The sequence below is a fragment of the Macaca nemestrina genome, chromosome 8 (assembly GCF_043159975.1).
Source record: "Macaca nemestrina isolate mMacNem1 chromosome 8, mMacNem.hap1, whole genome shotgun sequence".
Taxonomy (NCBI): domain Eukaryota; kingdom Metazoa; phylum Chordata; class Mammalia; order Primates; family Cercopithecidae; genus Macaca; species Macaca nemestrina.
The window spans coordinates 40,896,167-40,914,098 of record NC_092132.1 but is presented as its reverse complement, the minus strand read 5'-3'; the positions used below and the strand labels follow the sequence as shown (position 1 = coordinate 40,914,098).

At 33.7% G+C, this 17,932-nt stretch overlaps 1 protein-coding gene and 1 long non-coding RNA gene across 3 annotated transcripts in view; one reads left to right on the top strand and one right to left on the bottom strand.

Annotated features, from left to right (window-relative positions):
- Window positions 1–17,932, bottom strand: part of LOC105476004 (LDL receptor related protein 12) — a 92,708-nt gene that overhangs the window by 23,564 nt on the left and 51,212 nt on the right. Inside the window, exon 2 of one of the 2 annotated variants that reach the window (XM_011731564.3) lies at window positions 16,867–16,923. The exons of the other annotated variant lie outside the window; for it this stretch is intronic. Within the exon in view, the coding sequence (XP_011729866.1) occupies window positions 16,867–16,923 (57 nt within the window). The remainder of the gene's footprint in view (window positions 1–16,866; window positions 16,924–17,932) is intronic. 2 annotated transcript variants of the gene reach the window in all.
- On the top strand, window positions 6,387–8,179 carry LOC139355790 (uncharacterized). Its single transcript, XR_011606833.1, has 3 exons — window positions 6,387–6,454; window positions 7,494–7,598; window positions 8,073–8,179. It is a non-coding gene; the product is annotated as an uncharacterized lncRNA (long non-coding RNA).

Below are 17,932 nucleotides of genomic sequence, written 5' to 3'. Positions count from 1 at the left end.
AGATTGGTTATTATACGATTCAATATTTATATTTCTAATTCAATATGTACTTTTATAACATTATTTTAAAATATTAATGATTCTTCCTAATCAAAAACAAAACCATAGTATCCTAAAGTTTCTTACTGAATTAATTATAAATATATATATATTGATTTAGTTATGCATATTTCCAACATGACTGAATTTGGAATTTGGCTCCAGATCTAGCCAGTGGCTTTTTATCAACCTATTTTCGCATGTACAATACACTGAGTATGTAGACAAATATGCTCTAGCACAGCCATAATGTATTCCTTTCTATACCTAATAAAGAACACATTTCAAAAGTCAAAGGAAACTATTAAAGCAATTTTTAACTCATTTTTGGGTTAAGAGTTTGCCTTTGTATACTGGCAGATTTGGAATGAGAAGACCTAGATGCTGTCTGTCTATCTGCCAATGTCTGTTCTATCACAATGTAAACTACTAAATTTTGGGGGGTGCTATTAATAATTTCCTCAGGTGTTGAAATAAGGAGTTGCTATTTGAATACCTCTAAGGTCTATTTCAGCCCTCAATCATGCATCTCTTCCCACTATATTTCTGATAGCTCACTGGGATACAATGATAAATTTCTCATTTTCTTCCTTTGCATTTTCTCTCTGACCCACTGAAATAGACTTTCAATTCTGACCTTATCTCCACAGAAACCACGCTAGCAGGCAAAGGTCATCAGTGACCTCACTGCTAAATGCAATGGATACTCATTCCCAAGGTACTTGATCTTTCTGGAGCACTTGACACTGACTACCCAGACTTGGAACTGTACTACCCAGACTTTGTGGACATCACCTCCTCTGATCCTCCTTCTAACTCTATTCTGTGTTAATTTTCTAGCTCTAGATCCTCTGTCCTTGGCCAGTCAGACAGCCAGCCCCTGGAATTCATGGTTAATTCCAAAGCCCTCTGCTCTTCTCACTCTCAATAGAAGATTTCATTCGCTTTTACAATTTCAACTATGGTCAAGAGTTTAAAATTTTTAACCCAGAGGCTTTGAACAGTCAAATGCCCACTGGACATTCTAACCTCAAATTCAACATGATCAGACCTGTGTGTTTCCCAAATTCGTCTTCAGAATATCCTATATTCTGAATCTATGTCATCTTATGCAGCATTTGATTGATGGAATAGGTACTTAAGGAAAAAGAAACTGAAGAATACCACAGGCGTTTTCAAGAATTTTTAAGGACAGGAAATAAGTTAGGCCTCACAGAGATTAAAACTGGAAATTTCAGTCAGAAATTGAGCCTGCCTTCTCCACGTGTTAGGGAACCAAGTCCTGTTTTATCTCTTACAAATCTGTCCCAATCTTCCAAAGGATCTCCTCTGGGTCTTCCATTTTTTCATTATTTCATTATTTATAAGCTTTATAAATTGTTTCCCAGTCCCAACTTATCATTAATACTTCAGCTCCAGTACCTACTATCATCTGTAATTTCCTTTTTCCTAGTTTATTATATTTATACTACTGTTACTCATTTTACATTATAGATTTGAGATGGCTTATTATTATAATATTGATAAAATAGATAAAACTTAAGTCTCGGGCCAGGTGTGGTGGTTCATGCATGTAATCACAGCAGTTTGGGAGGCCAAGCCGGGCGGATCATGAGATCAGGAGTTCAAGACCAGCCCGGCCAATATGCTGAAACCCCGTCTCTACTTTAAAAAAAAAAAAAAAATTAGCCAGGTATGGTGGTGCACGCCTATAGTCCCAGCTACTCAGGAGGCTGAGGCAGGAGAATTGCTTGAACCTGGGAGGCGGAGGTTGCGGTGAGCTGAGATCGTGCCACTGACTCCAGTGTAGGCAACAGAGCGAGACTTTGTCTCAAAAAAACAGACACACACACAAAAAACAAACTTCAGTCTCCATTTCCTCACTTGCAAATGGGGATTAAAATACTAGTACACAGGGTGTTCCAAGGATTATATACAATTATTTTGGTAACAGACATAGCACACTGCTTGCATTACAGTAAACTGTCAGTAAACAATATTACATGATATGCCAAATCAGATGGGTTGGTAGTAATGCCTGGAATGCTGTATTGAGATGGCTACTAAGGCTGTTTTCAGGCTAAGAAAGAGGACAGTGACTGAAAGAGGACGTGGGATTGTTTACTGAGTAAGTGCTAGGCACCGTTATGCACTGCAAAGAATGAGAAAATATGTCATGATTAACCTGACACAGATAAAAGCCATGGGAAGGATAGGGTTGAGACACATACTCACAAAACTTTACTTTAGGAAATAAATCTCTTTTTGTTTGAAATCAAAATCTTTACATGGCTTGAACTTCATCTTTCTACATTTTGACTATCCTCCCAGTTTAAAATACATCAAACTTGACCTTCTTTTGCTTACATTCATTCTATTCATACCATTTCTATTGCTTAAACATAGTTATTTCAGCTATGATCTGGCTAATTCGTCCTTAAGAATTAGTTTATATGTAATTGGCAAATAAATAAATCTTGTCAGTACTATGCAGAATTGTGTAAGATCTTATTCCCAGCATGCTAATGATTTGAAATAACCAGAAGTAGAAGTTTTCAGAGTTTAAGAAAAAATATGAAAACCCTATAGAAACTGCCTTTCTTTATTGCAAAATGTGGTTACTTTTTTTGGCTAAAATAACTCCTTGGTTTTTGTCTATATTAAGCTATCTTGGGAAGTTGCAAAATGCAGATGGAAATGTGAAGACATCACACCACTATGAAAACAAAACAACTTAATTGATGAGGGATATATGCCTGACGTGTATTTTTAATTTTGATTAAATTAGTCTCCATTAGAAGCAAATACCTTTAAGTAGGGGAGCATGAACCTATGCATATATGGCTGCAGAATATAGACTGATTCTAATTGTAAATGTCTACAGGTATTTGACTGTGCTAGTATCTGTATTGATATTTTATTTAATAGGGTTATACTTAAAAGGTATGTAGTCGTAAGTGATCTACGCCAACACCATTTTCTCAGAAGCCTTGTTAGTCTTTGTTCATTTTGCTTCCTTAATACATCTCTTAATTACTTGCATCAACTTTTTAAATTTACTATTTTTTTTTTTATAGAGATGGGGTCTCCCTATGTTGCCCAGGCTGGTCTTAAACTCCTGAACTCAAATAATCCACTCTCCTTGGCCTCCCAAAATACTGGGATTACAGGTGTGTGCCACCACACCCAGCCAGTATCAACTAAATCATCTATCTAATTTACTTTCGTCAGTTATCTTTTGATATAAACAAATATTCAAGTACTTTGAATAATGACGATCTACATTCTCTACTTTTTATAAATTTCCTATAACCCCAGAAATAGAAATCCCCAAATTAAAGAGGTTCTAAATATTTATTCAAAAGATAGCAACTTTCAAACGTGGATAGCATCTTTTCAGTAGGAACACACAGGCTATGTGACTAGCCCCCACAAAAGCCTATTTAATTTACAGTTGATCTAGCGTATAGGAAAAAGACAATGACATTATTATAATGCTAATAATGGTTAAGCTATATGAAAGATTAACTGAATACATATTTTTAAAATTTATCATGTATGCTGTCAATTGAGAAAGGGAGAATTAACTGAAGAATGAATAGGTAGAGATTCTCTGACGGAGTTCTTAAGATTTTGGTTTTAGTTTTCTCGTTTAAAATACAAAGATCTCATTGTATAGTTTAGAAAACAGGGCAAGATCAACTGATGAAGAAACACTGAAGACTCTTCATGTTTATACTTATACTATTTTAATAATCCTACAGAAAGCATAGGACTATTGTTTTAAAACTAGATTAATGCATCATACTTATTATCTTTAAATCAATTATTTAAAAAATTGGAAGTGCTCAAACAACCTCTATTAAGAGGACACATGAAAGAGGGAGGATCACTTCAAAATAATTTCAAGCTGTCTTGCAATCTGAATTTCATAGTTTCAAAACACCTAAAAAATCACAGAAAAAAACATTAAGTAAAGATATTTATAATTAGAGCTGAACTACTACTGTCAAAGAAAAAGTACAATTTCCTGTTCCACAGATGAAGAACTGGGTTTTTTTAAACTGACAAGAATTGATACTTTATGACAAAAAGTAGTTGAGACTAAGTTATGTGAAATCTTTGTGATTTTGATTTTAATAAATCACAAAACTGAAATGCAAGTAAGTGTCTGTTTATGTTTACTGACCACCTAACTTCATAAGACACATATGAAGGGCACAAAAGAAATAGAGAACTCGTGCTCTCATGGAAATTGTAGTTTTATAACAATGACATGTACTTCTTAACTGAATTCAAGAAGCATTTAATAGTTAATATGACATCATACCAGATAATACAGTACTACATGATATAATGCATAACAAGTAATTTTAGGCAAAGTGTCACATGTTCAGTTAAACACATGGTGTTATTAAACAGAAACAAAGGCTAACCAAAAACCTGCATTATGCCAAGTATAGAACAGGGAAGGTTCTGCTTGACTATGCACAAACGATTTCTTTCATAGAAGAGAAGGTGGTAGAGCTACAGAAAAGCATACTCTAAACTAGTTAAAAGAATTTACTGACCCAATTCTATAGACAGTAGTCAAGCCAAGATAGACCTACTACAAAAGGAAGTTATGTGATCCAAGTATTTTGTAAAGGTTATTGAGGGAAGAGAAACCAGTGAGGCAAAGAGATCACCTAAAAGGCAATTACAAAAACTCATCTTTTTGTACAATTTTACTTTATGAAAGTTTCATAACAGAGTAAAATCATGCTCACTCTGTTCATAAGCAAAGGATAATAGCATATATAGGTAACAGTGGTTACTGTCATTTGGCCATCTCATTTTTCAGAGTACTGTATAGAGTGTATTATAAAGAATATTAATTCCATTATGGCTGATGAGTACAAAAGCAATTCCAAGTGTTGACAACTAGTAAGAAGGATTTGATTCCAATGGAAATGAATGTACTAAAAAACCCCACCATCTCCAAAATAAAAATTTGGTAAGCAAATGGTGTCTGTTGAATGGCCATATGGGATTAGAGTAAAAATTATTCTGAAAGTTAACAAGGGAATCATCCAATACATTGAAAATACTATGCTTATGCAAACAACTAGAGGCACCCAAACATGGAAAAACCAGAGTTTGTAGTTAGATGACTAGCATCAGATATCAGATACCTCCTGGACTATTGTTAATTTAGGAAAATAATAGCAGTTTGAAAACTTAGAGACTAAGTATGACACACAGTGCTGAGGATGAGATTTCTGCTTCAAGTCAGAAATGTATGGTTTCTAAGTCCAAGGACTGTAAGTATCATTAAAGTGAAGCACGTATGCAGGCCCTGGATCCACAGCTGATGATAATGTTATAAAATTACCTAATACTTAATGAACTTACTACCTGTCAGGTACTTTAATGCTTATTATTATTATCCCTACTTAACAGATAAGAAAAAAATGGAGGCATAGAGAAATTTGGTAATTTTCCTAAGGCACAAAAAAGCTGTAAGTGTCAGAGCTGGGATGGAACTCAGGCAAGAGACTTCATACAAGCTGTATTCTTAACCACTAAGGCAAACTGCTGCCCACTAAAGAACTCCCTATGACATCTGGAAAAATTACCAGGGAGGTGGAAGGGAGCCGCTTCAATAGCATTTAAATGACAAAAGTGGTCTATTCTAGAAAAACGAACTATTGGTCCTACATTAACATGGATGAAAAGGGTAGATAATCTATAATAACACAGAGAACGTAAGTACAGTTAGTAGTTTTGAAATTTCTAAAGATTGATTCCATTATCTAAGAACTATAGGCAGGACTGACCAGCTTCTTAGTATCTTTGGAATTAAAAATGTTATAAACAGCATTCTAGAACCTACTTTTAATAAGAGAACATATATATATATAGTTAATTATGGGTAAGATGCTTAGGGCAAGGAGTAGAATAGAAGCAATAAGGGCATGAAGTGGAGGCTGAGGGAGACATTTCAAAGGAAGAGCAACGGACAGACACTTAAAAATGGACAGTTTGGAAAGCAGGCATATTCAGCATAGAGTCTATGGGCCACTGAGAATACATGGCAAGTGACCAACTGTTGGAATATGCAAGAAAAATAAGTTAGAGTACTATAGTTGCCCTCATTGAAATGTCATGTATAACATAACTAGGCCCTGTAACCTGAACCGGAAACATATGCCCACAGCTAGGCAGAAATGACTTGATTCAAAAGTCCTCTTCCTGTATCTTGACTGCGCTTGTTGCCTAAATAGTGTCTTGATTTCTCTGACCCTCCAGACTCTTTAAATGGGGTTTTCTGACTCCCTGGCACCTGAGCCAAGCTGTGTCATAATGCGAAATGTCACAACAGTCAACATTTTGAGGATGGACAGAGTTGGAAGGGGACAGAGATTGAACATGAGTAAGATTTCCTTAGAATTACTCCAAACTTCATTCTTTTTAAAAAAGAAGTTAGAAAACTGAACTTCTCCCTGTATGGGAATAATTAACTAGCACTTGAACATAGGTTGAGTACCCCTAATCCAAAATGCTTGGGACCAGAAGTGTTTTGGATTTCAAAATTTGGAATATTTGTGCATATATACTGGTTAAACATCCCTAATCCAAAATCTGAAATACTTCAATGAGTATTTCCTGTATCATGTCAGTGCTCTAAAAGATTCCGGAGCATTTCAAATTTCAGATTTTTAGATTCGGGATGCTCAACTTGTAGCAATATTTACTAGCCTAAGATGGGAAAGGTTTTAATTATGACTTGAAAGTCAAGAATCAGGCAAGCAGAAAAAAATGATATTAATCCATCACTCTCACTTAAGACTCTCATTACTCTCAGACTTATTATTAGAAACTACAAGTGCCATGGCAAGTAGGAAATCTTATATCCAGCTGTTTATAATTTAAATGAATATTCTTCTGCATTAGTACTGACATTTAAGACTGAATACAGCCATATATTTATTCTTATTATTCTAAGTGACATTTTTTAAGGACCAAAATATTTTACTTGGCTATCGGCTGTAATCAAGGCAGGTAATTTCTTGGTCTCTTGAAAGTCACTAATGTTCAGAACAAACAAACTATAATCAAGGGTTATATGGCAATAAAACAAAACATAAAGTCAGAAGAGACAAAAATATAGATAGAGAAGGAGAAAAAACAAAAAAGAACAAAAAAACCCCACAGGGTCATAGCACAGTATGAATGAAGATGAGGAGAGCAAAGACACTGAATATACCCACCTAAAATGGAACTAACTAGCCAGCTTCACCCTGAAACTTCTTAGTAAGAATAATTTAGGATTTTGCTAACAATGCATAACATCAGATGAATAGAGAAGATGCATACTTTTATGCCATTTTTAAAGGGCTTATGAGGGCAATTTTTTTTCCTGCAAGCGTATAAAAATTACTGACATGGTACCTACATTTTCCGATTTTAAGCACTACAGAAGACTAAAAGGCTAAAGCAAACTACTACTATTTCCAGAATGGGAAAAATTACTAATTTTTGAAGGTTACTGTGACTCTGGCTGGAAGCATAAAAAGGTAAGGCAGAAATCATCACTTAAGCTAACAAACTGGCCTTGGAGCTCATGGTTTTGTAACCCATCTCTATCAGCTTTGACACAGTTTTTAGTAGTGTTCCAGTTACTGTGTCCTTTGTCAAGGGTGGTACCCAGAAATAAACAATACCAGAGTATGTTTGCATGAATACTAAAGAAGAACTATCATCTGCTTGGTTCTGGATACTGTATTTCCATTACTGCAGTTTAATATCAAATCACCCCCTTACTTATAACAGGCTATTAGTCAACTGATACCCAAGTACAGTTTGCTTATTGACCAAGTGACTGGCTTTTGCACAACAGTTTCATAGTACATTCAATTCAAATTCATGCCTTGGCAAAAATTACTGATAACCAACATGTTATCACACTTTGAAGAGTCATTCCCAGAGTTACAGATTGGAAAAGAAAATGTCAAATGCTTGAACAGAACTTGCCTTTTTACCTTCACTAGGTTTGGCTCACTCAATGAAATGGATATATCCATCCAGATGAACTTCACTTCTACCATCTAAGCACTGCATACTCTGTCACAATACAACCTGTTCTGTCTATAGTTCTGGTACTCACATGTGCTGCTCTAACGCTGGGGTTATTGTTTATTACAACATACAATGAATATTCCTTATCCAAATTCCTTGGGACCAGAAGTATTTTGATTTTTTTTCAAATTATGGAATATGTGCAGATATATCCTTACTAGCTGAGCATCCCAAAACCAAAAATCTGAAGTGTGAAATGCTCCAATGGGCATTTCCTTTGAGTGTTATGTCGTTGCTCAAAATGTTTTGGATTTTGGAGCATTTTGATTTTTGGATTTTCAGATTTGGGATAGTCAACCTGTAATGTAACATAAAAATATAACATAATTATTTTGTTATAAATACATAATTGTTCAATAAATACTTGACATATAATATAAAATAGGTTACAATTATATAACATAAAGATGTTTCATGTAAGACATTGCCCATAAGATTAGAGTACATAATATAGAAATAATAGCACCATTAGTTTCCTTTCCAAAACTTAAAGGGAGTTCACTACTTTAAAACTTTAAGTGTCTCAGAAGTAAACTCTGAAGGTAGACAATGACTTTAAAAATTATTAGCATCCTATAGTAATTTTTTTTATATAAAGAATGTACTGTCTCATATTCCCTACTCATTTTCTTTATACAAAGGATAGCTTCTTGGGTTCACACTACGTTCTATTTCTATATTCTGAAATCCTAAAAACCCTAATGTATCAATAATCAACTAAAATGTAATAAGTCTTCTTTCTTTTCTTCATTTCAAACATGGATGAAAGACATTTTTATAACACTGGTCAAAAGAACTAGTGAAATTCTTCTTAGTAAATTTAGCAAGAGGTCCAGGTACCTAATTGAATAACTGTAAAATAATATTAAAATTACATAGGAAAGGTGCAAAGGACCACTTGACTTGCTACTTATTCATGTAACTTTTCTATATTTAAAAAATAATTGTAAACTTCTATCAGAGATAATTAAAATTTAACCTTTATTTCCTTTCAAATTCTTTATTTGGAAGATCTTAAACATTCTAGGATAATAAAAGCTTTATCAGACTAGATGTTCTTCCAGGAAAATTTCAAAATACCATGTTAAAATATTTAAGCCCAAAGCTGTGGTTAAAAACAAAAGCCATTTTAATTTAGTACTCGCCATTATTACAAAATGTTGTTAACTAATCTGAAAGCAAAGTTACTGCAATTTAGAAAATATGTCCCTATTTTAAAGGCCACAACCAAATTAACAGTTGTAAAAGGCATACAGGATTAGCAATGTGCTAGGCCTTCGAATATTAGAATAGAAACTATAAAACGCAAATACGTAAAAGCAAGAAAGGCTGATGACTTTGATAGAATAAAATTCTGACAGCCTAAACAATACTTAAAAACTATCTGAAGTCTATTTTATATACTCTGCTAATTTAGTTAATATGAATAAGGATTAAGAAAGGAAATTCTTAGTAAATATTCTCTCTCTCAGCTCATAGAAATGTCAGCTTTGCCTGACAAAAGATTTCAAGTCAAATGCAGAGTAGACTCAAAATCAAGGTAATCTCAGACTTCAGTTATCATTAAAAAGTAGGAATATTTGGAAGTTGTATCATTGGTAATTGGAAATACCATGTTAATCTTCCTATGTTAGAAAAAGCTTCTGCCTGAGAAAGCAGCAAGCCTTAACATCTGTTCCTATTAGCAAACAGAAAATATTTTATAAACTTCAGGCTAGTTTTTGCCTAACTATAAAGGAAAGCAAATCTCATTCTCTTATTCTTTGAAATGTCACAACTCCAGGCCATGAATCAAAAAGAAAAGAAAATGTTCCTTTTTTTTTTTTTTAAAGTTTGACAGAAAATAAAAGGTTGAGACTTTAACGGAAACATAATAAGAAAAAAAGTTAAGCAAGAAAAACATGATTATATTGAAAGTAAATGCAGACAACTGTGTAAATTAGTACATCTTTTTTGGAAGGCAATCTTAAGTTTCTAGTCATTAAATTATTTATGACCTGTGATACAGTAATTTCACTTTCAGAAATGTATGCTAAGGAAATATTCTTAGAAATAAAAAAGGCTAGATATACAGTTGACCCTTGAACAACATGGGTTTGAATTGTGTGAGTTCACTTACACATGGATTGTTTTCAATAAATACACTGGAAAATTTTTTGGAGATTCGTGACAATTTGAAAAACCTTGCAGACAAATCACAGACTGGAAATTTTGAAAAAACATTAGGTATATCATGAATACATATGTATGTAAAATACTATTTTATCATTTACTACCATAAAAAATACACTAACCTATTACAAAGAGTTAGAATTTATCAAAACTTACACGAACACTTGCAGGCCACACACAGCACCATTTACATTCAAGAAAAGTATAAAGATGAATACTAAATCATAACTGAATAAAATTAATTATAGGACATACTATACAACTAATAATTCTGTAGCCACCTCCCATTGCTATTTTGGTGAGCTCAATTTGCAAGTATCTGCTTAAATTGCTGTGTGATGCTGATCACCTTCATGTGAGCAGTTGGTATCTCCAGTAAATTGTGTGTCACAGTATAATGTGATCTCTGGTGGTTCTCACGTATTTTTCATTTGTTTAGTGCAATACCATAAACCCCAAATAACACCATGGGATCCATACGAAGTGCCACTAGTAATGTTGCAAGTGCTCCCAAGAAGCAAAGAAAAGTCACAACATCACAAGAAAAAGCTGAATTGCTTGATATGTACTGTAGACTGAGGTCTGCAATTGCAGCTGCCCACCTTACCAGACAGATGACTCATCTGTAAATAGATAATGTAAACTTACAGTATCAATAAATACAGTAGCATACTGTAAATGGATTTTCTCTTATGATTTTCTTAATAACATTTTCCTTTCTCTAGCTTACTTTAAGAATACAGCATTTAAGGCTGGGCACAGTGGCTCACACCTATAATACCAGCATTTTGGGAGGCCGAGGTGGGGAGATCACTTGTACTCACAAGTTCAAGACCAGCCTGGGCAACATGGCAAAACCCCATCTCTACAAAAACAAAAACTGGCTGGGCATGGTGGTGAGCACCTGTAGTCCCAGCTACTCGGGAGGCTGAGGTGGAAGGATGGCTTGAGCCCAGGAGGTGGAGGTTGCAGTGGGCTGAGATCATGCCGCTGCACTCCAGCCTGGGTGACAAAGCCAGATCCTGTATCAAAAAAAAAAAAAAAAAAAAAGAATACAGCATTTAATACATATAACGTACATAAATTTAATTGAATGTTTATGTTGTTGTTAAGATTTCCAGTCAACAGCATGCTAGTGAGTACTTAAACTTTTGGAGAATCAAGAATTATACATGGTTTTTCGACTATGCAGGGTGCCCCAACTGCCATCTTGTTCAAGAGTCAACTGTATATGAATATATCTCTTGAGCAAGATCCAAATTAGGCAAAATCCATTGGAAACAACCCATTGTAATGAAGTCACGTGATGGAAATTTTATGCAGGTATTACAATAATGGATATGAAGACTAAGGGAAAAAATGTACATAGTGTTAAATAGAGCAGGAGATAAAATTAGGGATAATTCAAATGCATATACAATTATTTTTAAGGTATGTACACAAAAGGACAAATAAAAAATTTAATATACTATTATTAATTATTCTAGGAAGGTAGGGTTAATGGGCGATTTTCTAATGCTTTTTTCTAAATGTTTAATGAAACTTGTATAATAAATAGAATTTGTGAAAACAAAAAACTTGATTTAGAAGTAATCAAGAATAAGGAGAACATAAATTATTTCTAGAATATCCTGATTAAAGTCAATATCATAGATTACAGAGTAATTCAGGTTAAAGCAGATATATTTTAAAAAATCAAATACATGTGTTTAATGTGTACAAGGGCTTTGTGGTAAATCAACTTGACCTAAGATATATTTCATTCTATGTAGCAGTTAAGCAGTAATTTGGTAATTTTAAACATTTCAAAAAGAAACATATAGACATTTTTTAAAAAAGTGATTAAAATAGCCTTCCTACTCTCTCGTGTATGCAGTTAAATTACTTGGCAGTTTCTGTGGTACAATTCATACTGATTTTCATATATTATTAAATTTATAAAAATACCATTTGTCTTTTCTCCTTTCTCTAATATATGAAGGGAGATTTAAAATTCTGGACCAAGAAAAGTACTAAATTTTTTAAAAAGTACAAAAATTAGATTTTATCCAATATTCTTTCCCATTATATAACAACTAGATACACACTTTTTGATAATTTAACTACAATTTCTTATGCCAACCCTGTAGCATAAGAACAAGCAAAAAGGCAAAGACTTATCTTTCCTGGCAAGGATTTGAGGAGGAAGAAGATGGAAATAAACAGAATATTAAAAACAGAACAAATTGTTCCAAGCACAAGAACCAAAACTATATTTTAATTAGAAATTAGTAATTCCCCCAAAAATTCATGAGTAAACAAAATGAAGCACTTAATACTATGCCTAATTAATAAAATAAGAAAAGTTAATATTAAGTCATTTACTACTTACCAGATATTATAACTAGGCTTTTTACAAATTCATATTCTAACTTAATGTGTTCATTATTTGCCATAATGTGCCTTAGTACATTAAGATCATATTATAGGTACGGTTTGCACATTTACTTCTGCTATTAAGTGATAAGTTCCTTGAGACAGAATATTTTACTCACCACTTACTTCCACCCTCCTTGGCACAAGGTCCTATCAGGTGCTTGATACATGTTAAACGAACTGAATTCACTGCCAACAGGGTGACTATACAGCCTGATTTGTCCAGAACAGTTCTTGTTCTGTCACTGGTGCAGCATAATTAAAAATAATGTATTATTTCGCTTTCAAAGTGTCCTGATTTGGAAAACAAATTACCTGATAACACTAGGTGTAGACAATTAAAATTCTTTCTAAAATCATCAATATACTTTCCAAAGTGCAAACGACAATCGAGCAGGGCACTGAGCACTGGCAAATGGAGTAGCAGAGGTGAAAAGAGCAGGGGAGAGCAGAAATAGATGGTAGCATAGAATACTGAAGCATCTCACCATTTCTGTTGCTTGCTGATCTCAATAGAAAGCAAGTCCTGCATTTTGAGATTCTTCCAAAGGCTAGCTCTCCATTTAGATCAGCACTGAAGGGGTCCTAGTTTCTACTGGGGATGCAAGGATTTCAGAAAACTTATACTCCATTAAACATTACATCTATAGCTCCGTACTGGCCTCAGAAAAAAATGCAATGAGGCCAGGCACGGTGGCTCATGCCTGTAATGCCAGCACTTTGGGAGGCCAAGGTGGGCGGATCACTTGAAGTCAGGAGTCTCAGACCAGCCTGGCCAATGTGGTGAAACCACGTCTCTATTAAAAATACAAAAATTAGTTGGGCATGGTGGTGCATGCCTGCAGTCCCAGCTACTTGGGAGACTGGGGCAGGAGAATTGCTTCAACCCGGGAGGCAGAGGTTGTAGTGAACTGAGACTGTACTCCAGCCTGGGAAACAGATTGAGTGAGACTCCATTTCAAAAAAAAAAAAAAAGCAATGACTCTGTGTACCCAGACATACCTTTGGAGACAGCATCCACTTATTTTTAATAATATAATTCCATTTATTTTTAATAATATAATTAGAACAGATTTCATATATTATTCTTCCCATTCTATGTTAGAAAGATTTTGTAAGATGAGACTTAGAAAAAATAAGCCATGAATAAGGTTTTACTCACTTCTGAAATGGAGTATTTTATTGACATATAAATATATTTAATTAAAACACACATTTTGTTATGGCCTGAATTGTGTTGCCTCAAAAACTCATATTTTAAAGTCTAACCCTAGTACATCAGAACGTAACTGGATTTGGAGAGACAGTCTTTACAGAGTTAAAGAGTTAAAGTTAAAATGAGGTCATATGTGTGGCCCTAATCCAATATGACTGGTGTCCTTGTAAGAGGAGGAGATCAGGACAACACACACAGAGGGGAGACTATGTGAAGAAAGTAAGACATCATTTATAAGCCAAAGAGAAAGAACTCAGAAGAAACCAACCCTGCTGACACCTGGATCTCAGAATTCTAGCCTGCAAAACAGTGAGAAAATAAATTCATGTTGTTTAAGTTACCCAGTCTGGGACATTTTGTTATGGTAGCCCTAGCAAGCTAATACGTATTTCTAAATATGCATCTGAAATTCAGAAGAAAAAAAAGATTAAAAAATGTAAAATATCTTTACTTCTGATTTCTTTCTTCAAACAGAAATTTACTGAAGGGTATTATCAATGCTCAACAAGAGCCTAGTGGTCTAATCACAAGCAAACAGCTAAAAATAAGTATAATGTAACTCTTGATTAGTTGACACAAAATTCAGAACATAGTACTGTATCTGTCCAAATTTCCAAGTTTTCATAACTTCTTATACTCTGTATTAATCTGCATAACTCAGCAAATCTGCATTTGCAAGTGATCAAAGAACATTATAAAATCATACATGGTAAGAAAACTGATTCAAAGGGTAAGAAAGACCCAATTAGATTTTAATGTAACAGAGCACAAAATGCTCAATGATATGGTGTTAGACTCCACATTGCAACTAACCTTAAAGAAACTACCTCTTTTTGAGTTTTAGTCTAGTATCACAGAATATTTACGATTATCTGGAAAAGGCTATTAAAATATTACTCTCTTTTCCAATTACACATCACTGTGAGACTGGCCTGTCTCCTAGTATGTCAAACAAAGCATGATGTTGCAAAAGACTGAGTGCAGAAACAGATATGAGAATCTAGCTATCTTCTTTTAAGCCAATCATTACTTTACAAAATTATAAAACAAAGCTGTTCTTATTGATGTTTTTTGTTTTGAAAAATATATTTTTCATAAAACTATAGTACATATTGATGTAAACATGCAATAGGTTACTGTTATTTTTAATTGAACTAATGAGTTTTAAAACAAACTCTCAGTTTTAATTTCTAACATAGTAAATATTGGTAGCTGTAGCTCACATAAACAAAAACTCTTTTAAGTCCTTGTTATAGACTGAATTGTGTCCCACCTCAAGCCCATATGTGGAAGCCCTAACTACCAATGTGACTGTATTTGGAGATACAGCCATTAAGGAGGTAACTGGGGTTAAATGAGGTCATAAGGATGGGGCCCTAATACCATAGGACTGATGTTCTTGTTAGAAGAAGATGCACAAGAGATCTCTTGCTTTCTCTGAACATTCATAGAAAAAGGGCCATGTGAAGACACAATGAGAAGGTGGCCATCTACAGGCCAGGAAAAGAGGTCTCACCAGGGACCAATCCTGCCAGCACTTTGATCTTGGACTTCCAGAACTGTGAGAAAAATTGATGTCTGTTATTCAAGCTATTCACAGTAGTATTTTGTTGTAGCAGCACACGTACACTAAAACAGGCCTCAGTAGTTTTTAAAAGTTTATAATGCGTCTTGAGACCAAAATTTTTGAAAACTACTGAATTAAATAGTAACCATTTGGTTGTATAAATTAAAATGTTTGTAAACAAGCATACTTTATAGTTACAACTTGGAGAAGTAGTTATAATTCTCATTATTCAAAATGCAAAGAAAAAGAGAGAAGGCCATCTTTAAAATAACCTTGTTATTTGGTATATACAATTATGTATCATTTGAGAACATATTTTTTAAAAAGTGAAACAAACTATGAAAAAAAATTAATGCAGGCACTGAAGCACTTGCTTTGTATTTTCAGGAAACTAGGCTTGTTGATGTGTTTGACTAGAGCATACTAATCCTTAGAGTATTTCTTAAGTCTATAAACTTTCTAAATACAAAGTCAGACATAAAACAAAAGAACAAGATTTGCTTCATGTGAGGAAAAAAGAACCAAATAAATCACAAGATGACACAAAGAAGTTAATCAATGGATTGATAAATACACTAAGTGCAGTTTTAACCACACAAAACTTATCAATATAGGGAAATAATAAATGAATAGTAAGAAAACCTATTTCAATATATGCAAAAATAAATATTTTAGTTCTCCTAGTAACTGTGGTTGATATAGCAAAAATGGTAACAGAGTTGTGGAAGTGACCTATGAATAAAAATTTTAGTAGTTATAAGTCTTTAAGTAATTATAAAGTTATAAAGTAATTATAAGTTATAAAAGCCTAGATGAGTACAAAAAATACATTTACCTCAATGATGAATTTCTGAATTTCATGGACACAAGCATATTGGGTTGCTTTTTAATAGCAAATAAACTGCGTGCTCAAATACAATAGTTTTATGTAGAGTAGTACTATAATCTAAAAATCAAGCAAAAAGCTTAATTTCTAAGGCTCTAATCCTAGGGATAGCATTCAAAATCACATTTCAGTAAATTTCATTTCACATAACTTTATATGGAAAGAAAATACTAATTCAACTTGAGCTAACTTTTCCCTAGGTTCAATGTTTGTATGAAAAAATAATTATGCAGTCCGTTTGGAAAAGTATAATCAATCCATGGGCATGCAAGTATCAGTTTTATCTTATGAGAATTTCTCCATGTTCCAGTTACTTCATTCCTTATTACATGCTGCAAAAAGCAGTAATAATTTTTATAGCCAAATATCACTTCGTAAGATACCAGGTGGCTCTCAATATTTACCATATAAGTCATGCATGAAATTTAAACATTACAAAAAATGACTTACCAGTTGACACTCCTGAAATATGCACATTTTCAGAATGTTCTGCAAGAGCACCATTTCCTAAAATTAAACATAATGAATAAACTAATATCCAAGATAAAATTTTTCAGAACCTCCCTTTAAAAGAGAAACAATTACATAGTGCTCCTTTTAATATTGAGAAGCTAAAGTTTCTTATAATAATCTTCAAAACAATCCTAGGAAGCTCAAAATCATAAGAGTAATGGGGAAAACAAACATTTTGGAAATCTCAACAATGTAGTGGTATAGATAAAGGTCGAATACATAGATCTGATCAACACCAGAAAGAATTTTCTATCAATTAATAATCAAAAGGGAAGTCAGTACTGCTACAAGAAAAAAAGAGAACACAGCTTGTTAAAAATAGCATTCCCCTAAAAGCGTGTCCAAATCAGCCACACCGTTCTAACAATCTTAAGTATTGGGAATATTTACTCCCTCAAATTAATGTAAACAATGTCTTTTCAGGTATTTGTCTTAAAATTTTGTATTTTATACATCATTAGTTCTAACTCATTAGTTGGATCTGGCATCACAACAGCTCAGAAACCGAGCAGACAGAGAAAGAATTCTCCTTGGAGTCAGGTGGGGAAGGAAGCTAGTCAGAAAAAACTTAGAAGACAAAAGCAGAATTTTCTTTCACGGTTGAGAGTGGAGAAAATAGCAAATATTATAATTAACAACTTTTTGTTTACAACTACCACACTTCTATGATTGCTTGAATATTGTATCGCACCCCCTACTCCAATGCACTAAGCTATAGGAGAACTGAATTTGTGTTTATTTGCCTCCCCCCGTAGGCACAGTTTCTGATACAGAAGAGGCGCACAAATAGCTGATAGATGAATAAATGAGGGATGTCCTGGTGATTAAAATGAAATCATGCCCATTAAGCACTTGACATAGTGCCCGGCACATAGCATTGAACAGGTGTTGATTTTTGTAACTGTGTAAAGTATATTATTCTTATTACTAAAGAAAAAATAAGAGTGATAAAACAATATTTTTGGTTCAACTACAGCTATACCCTTCAAAATGAAAACATACA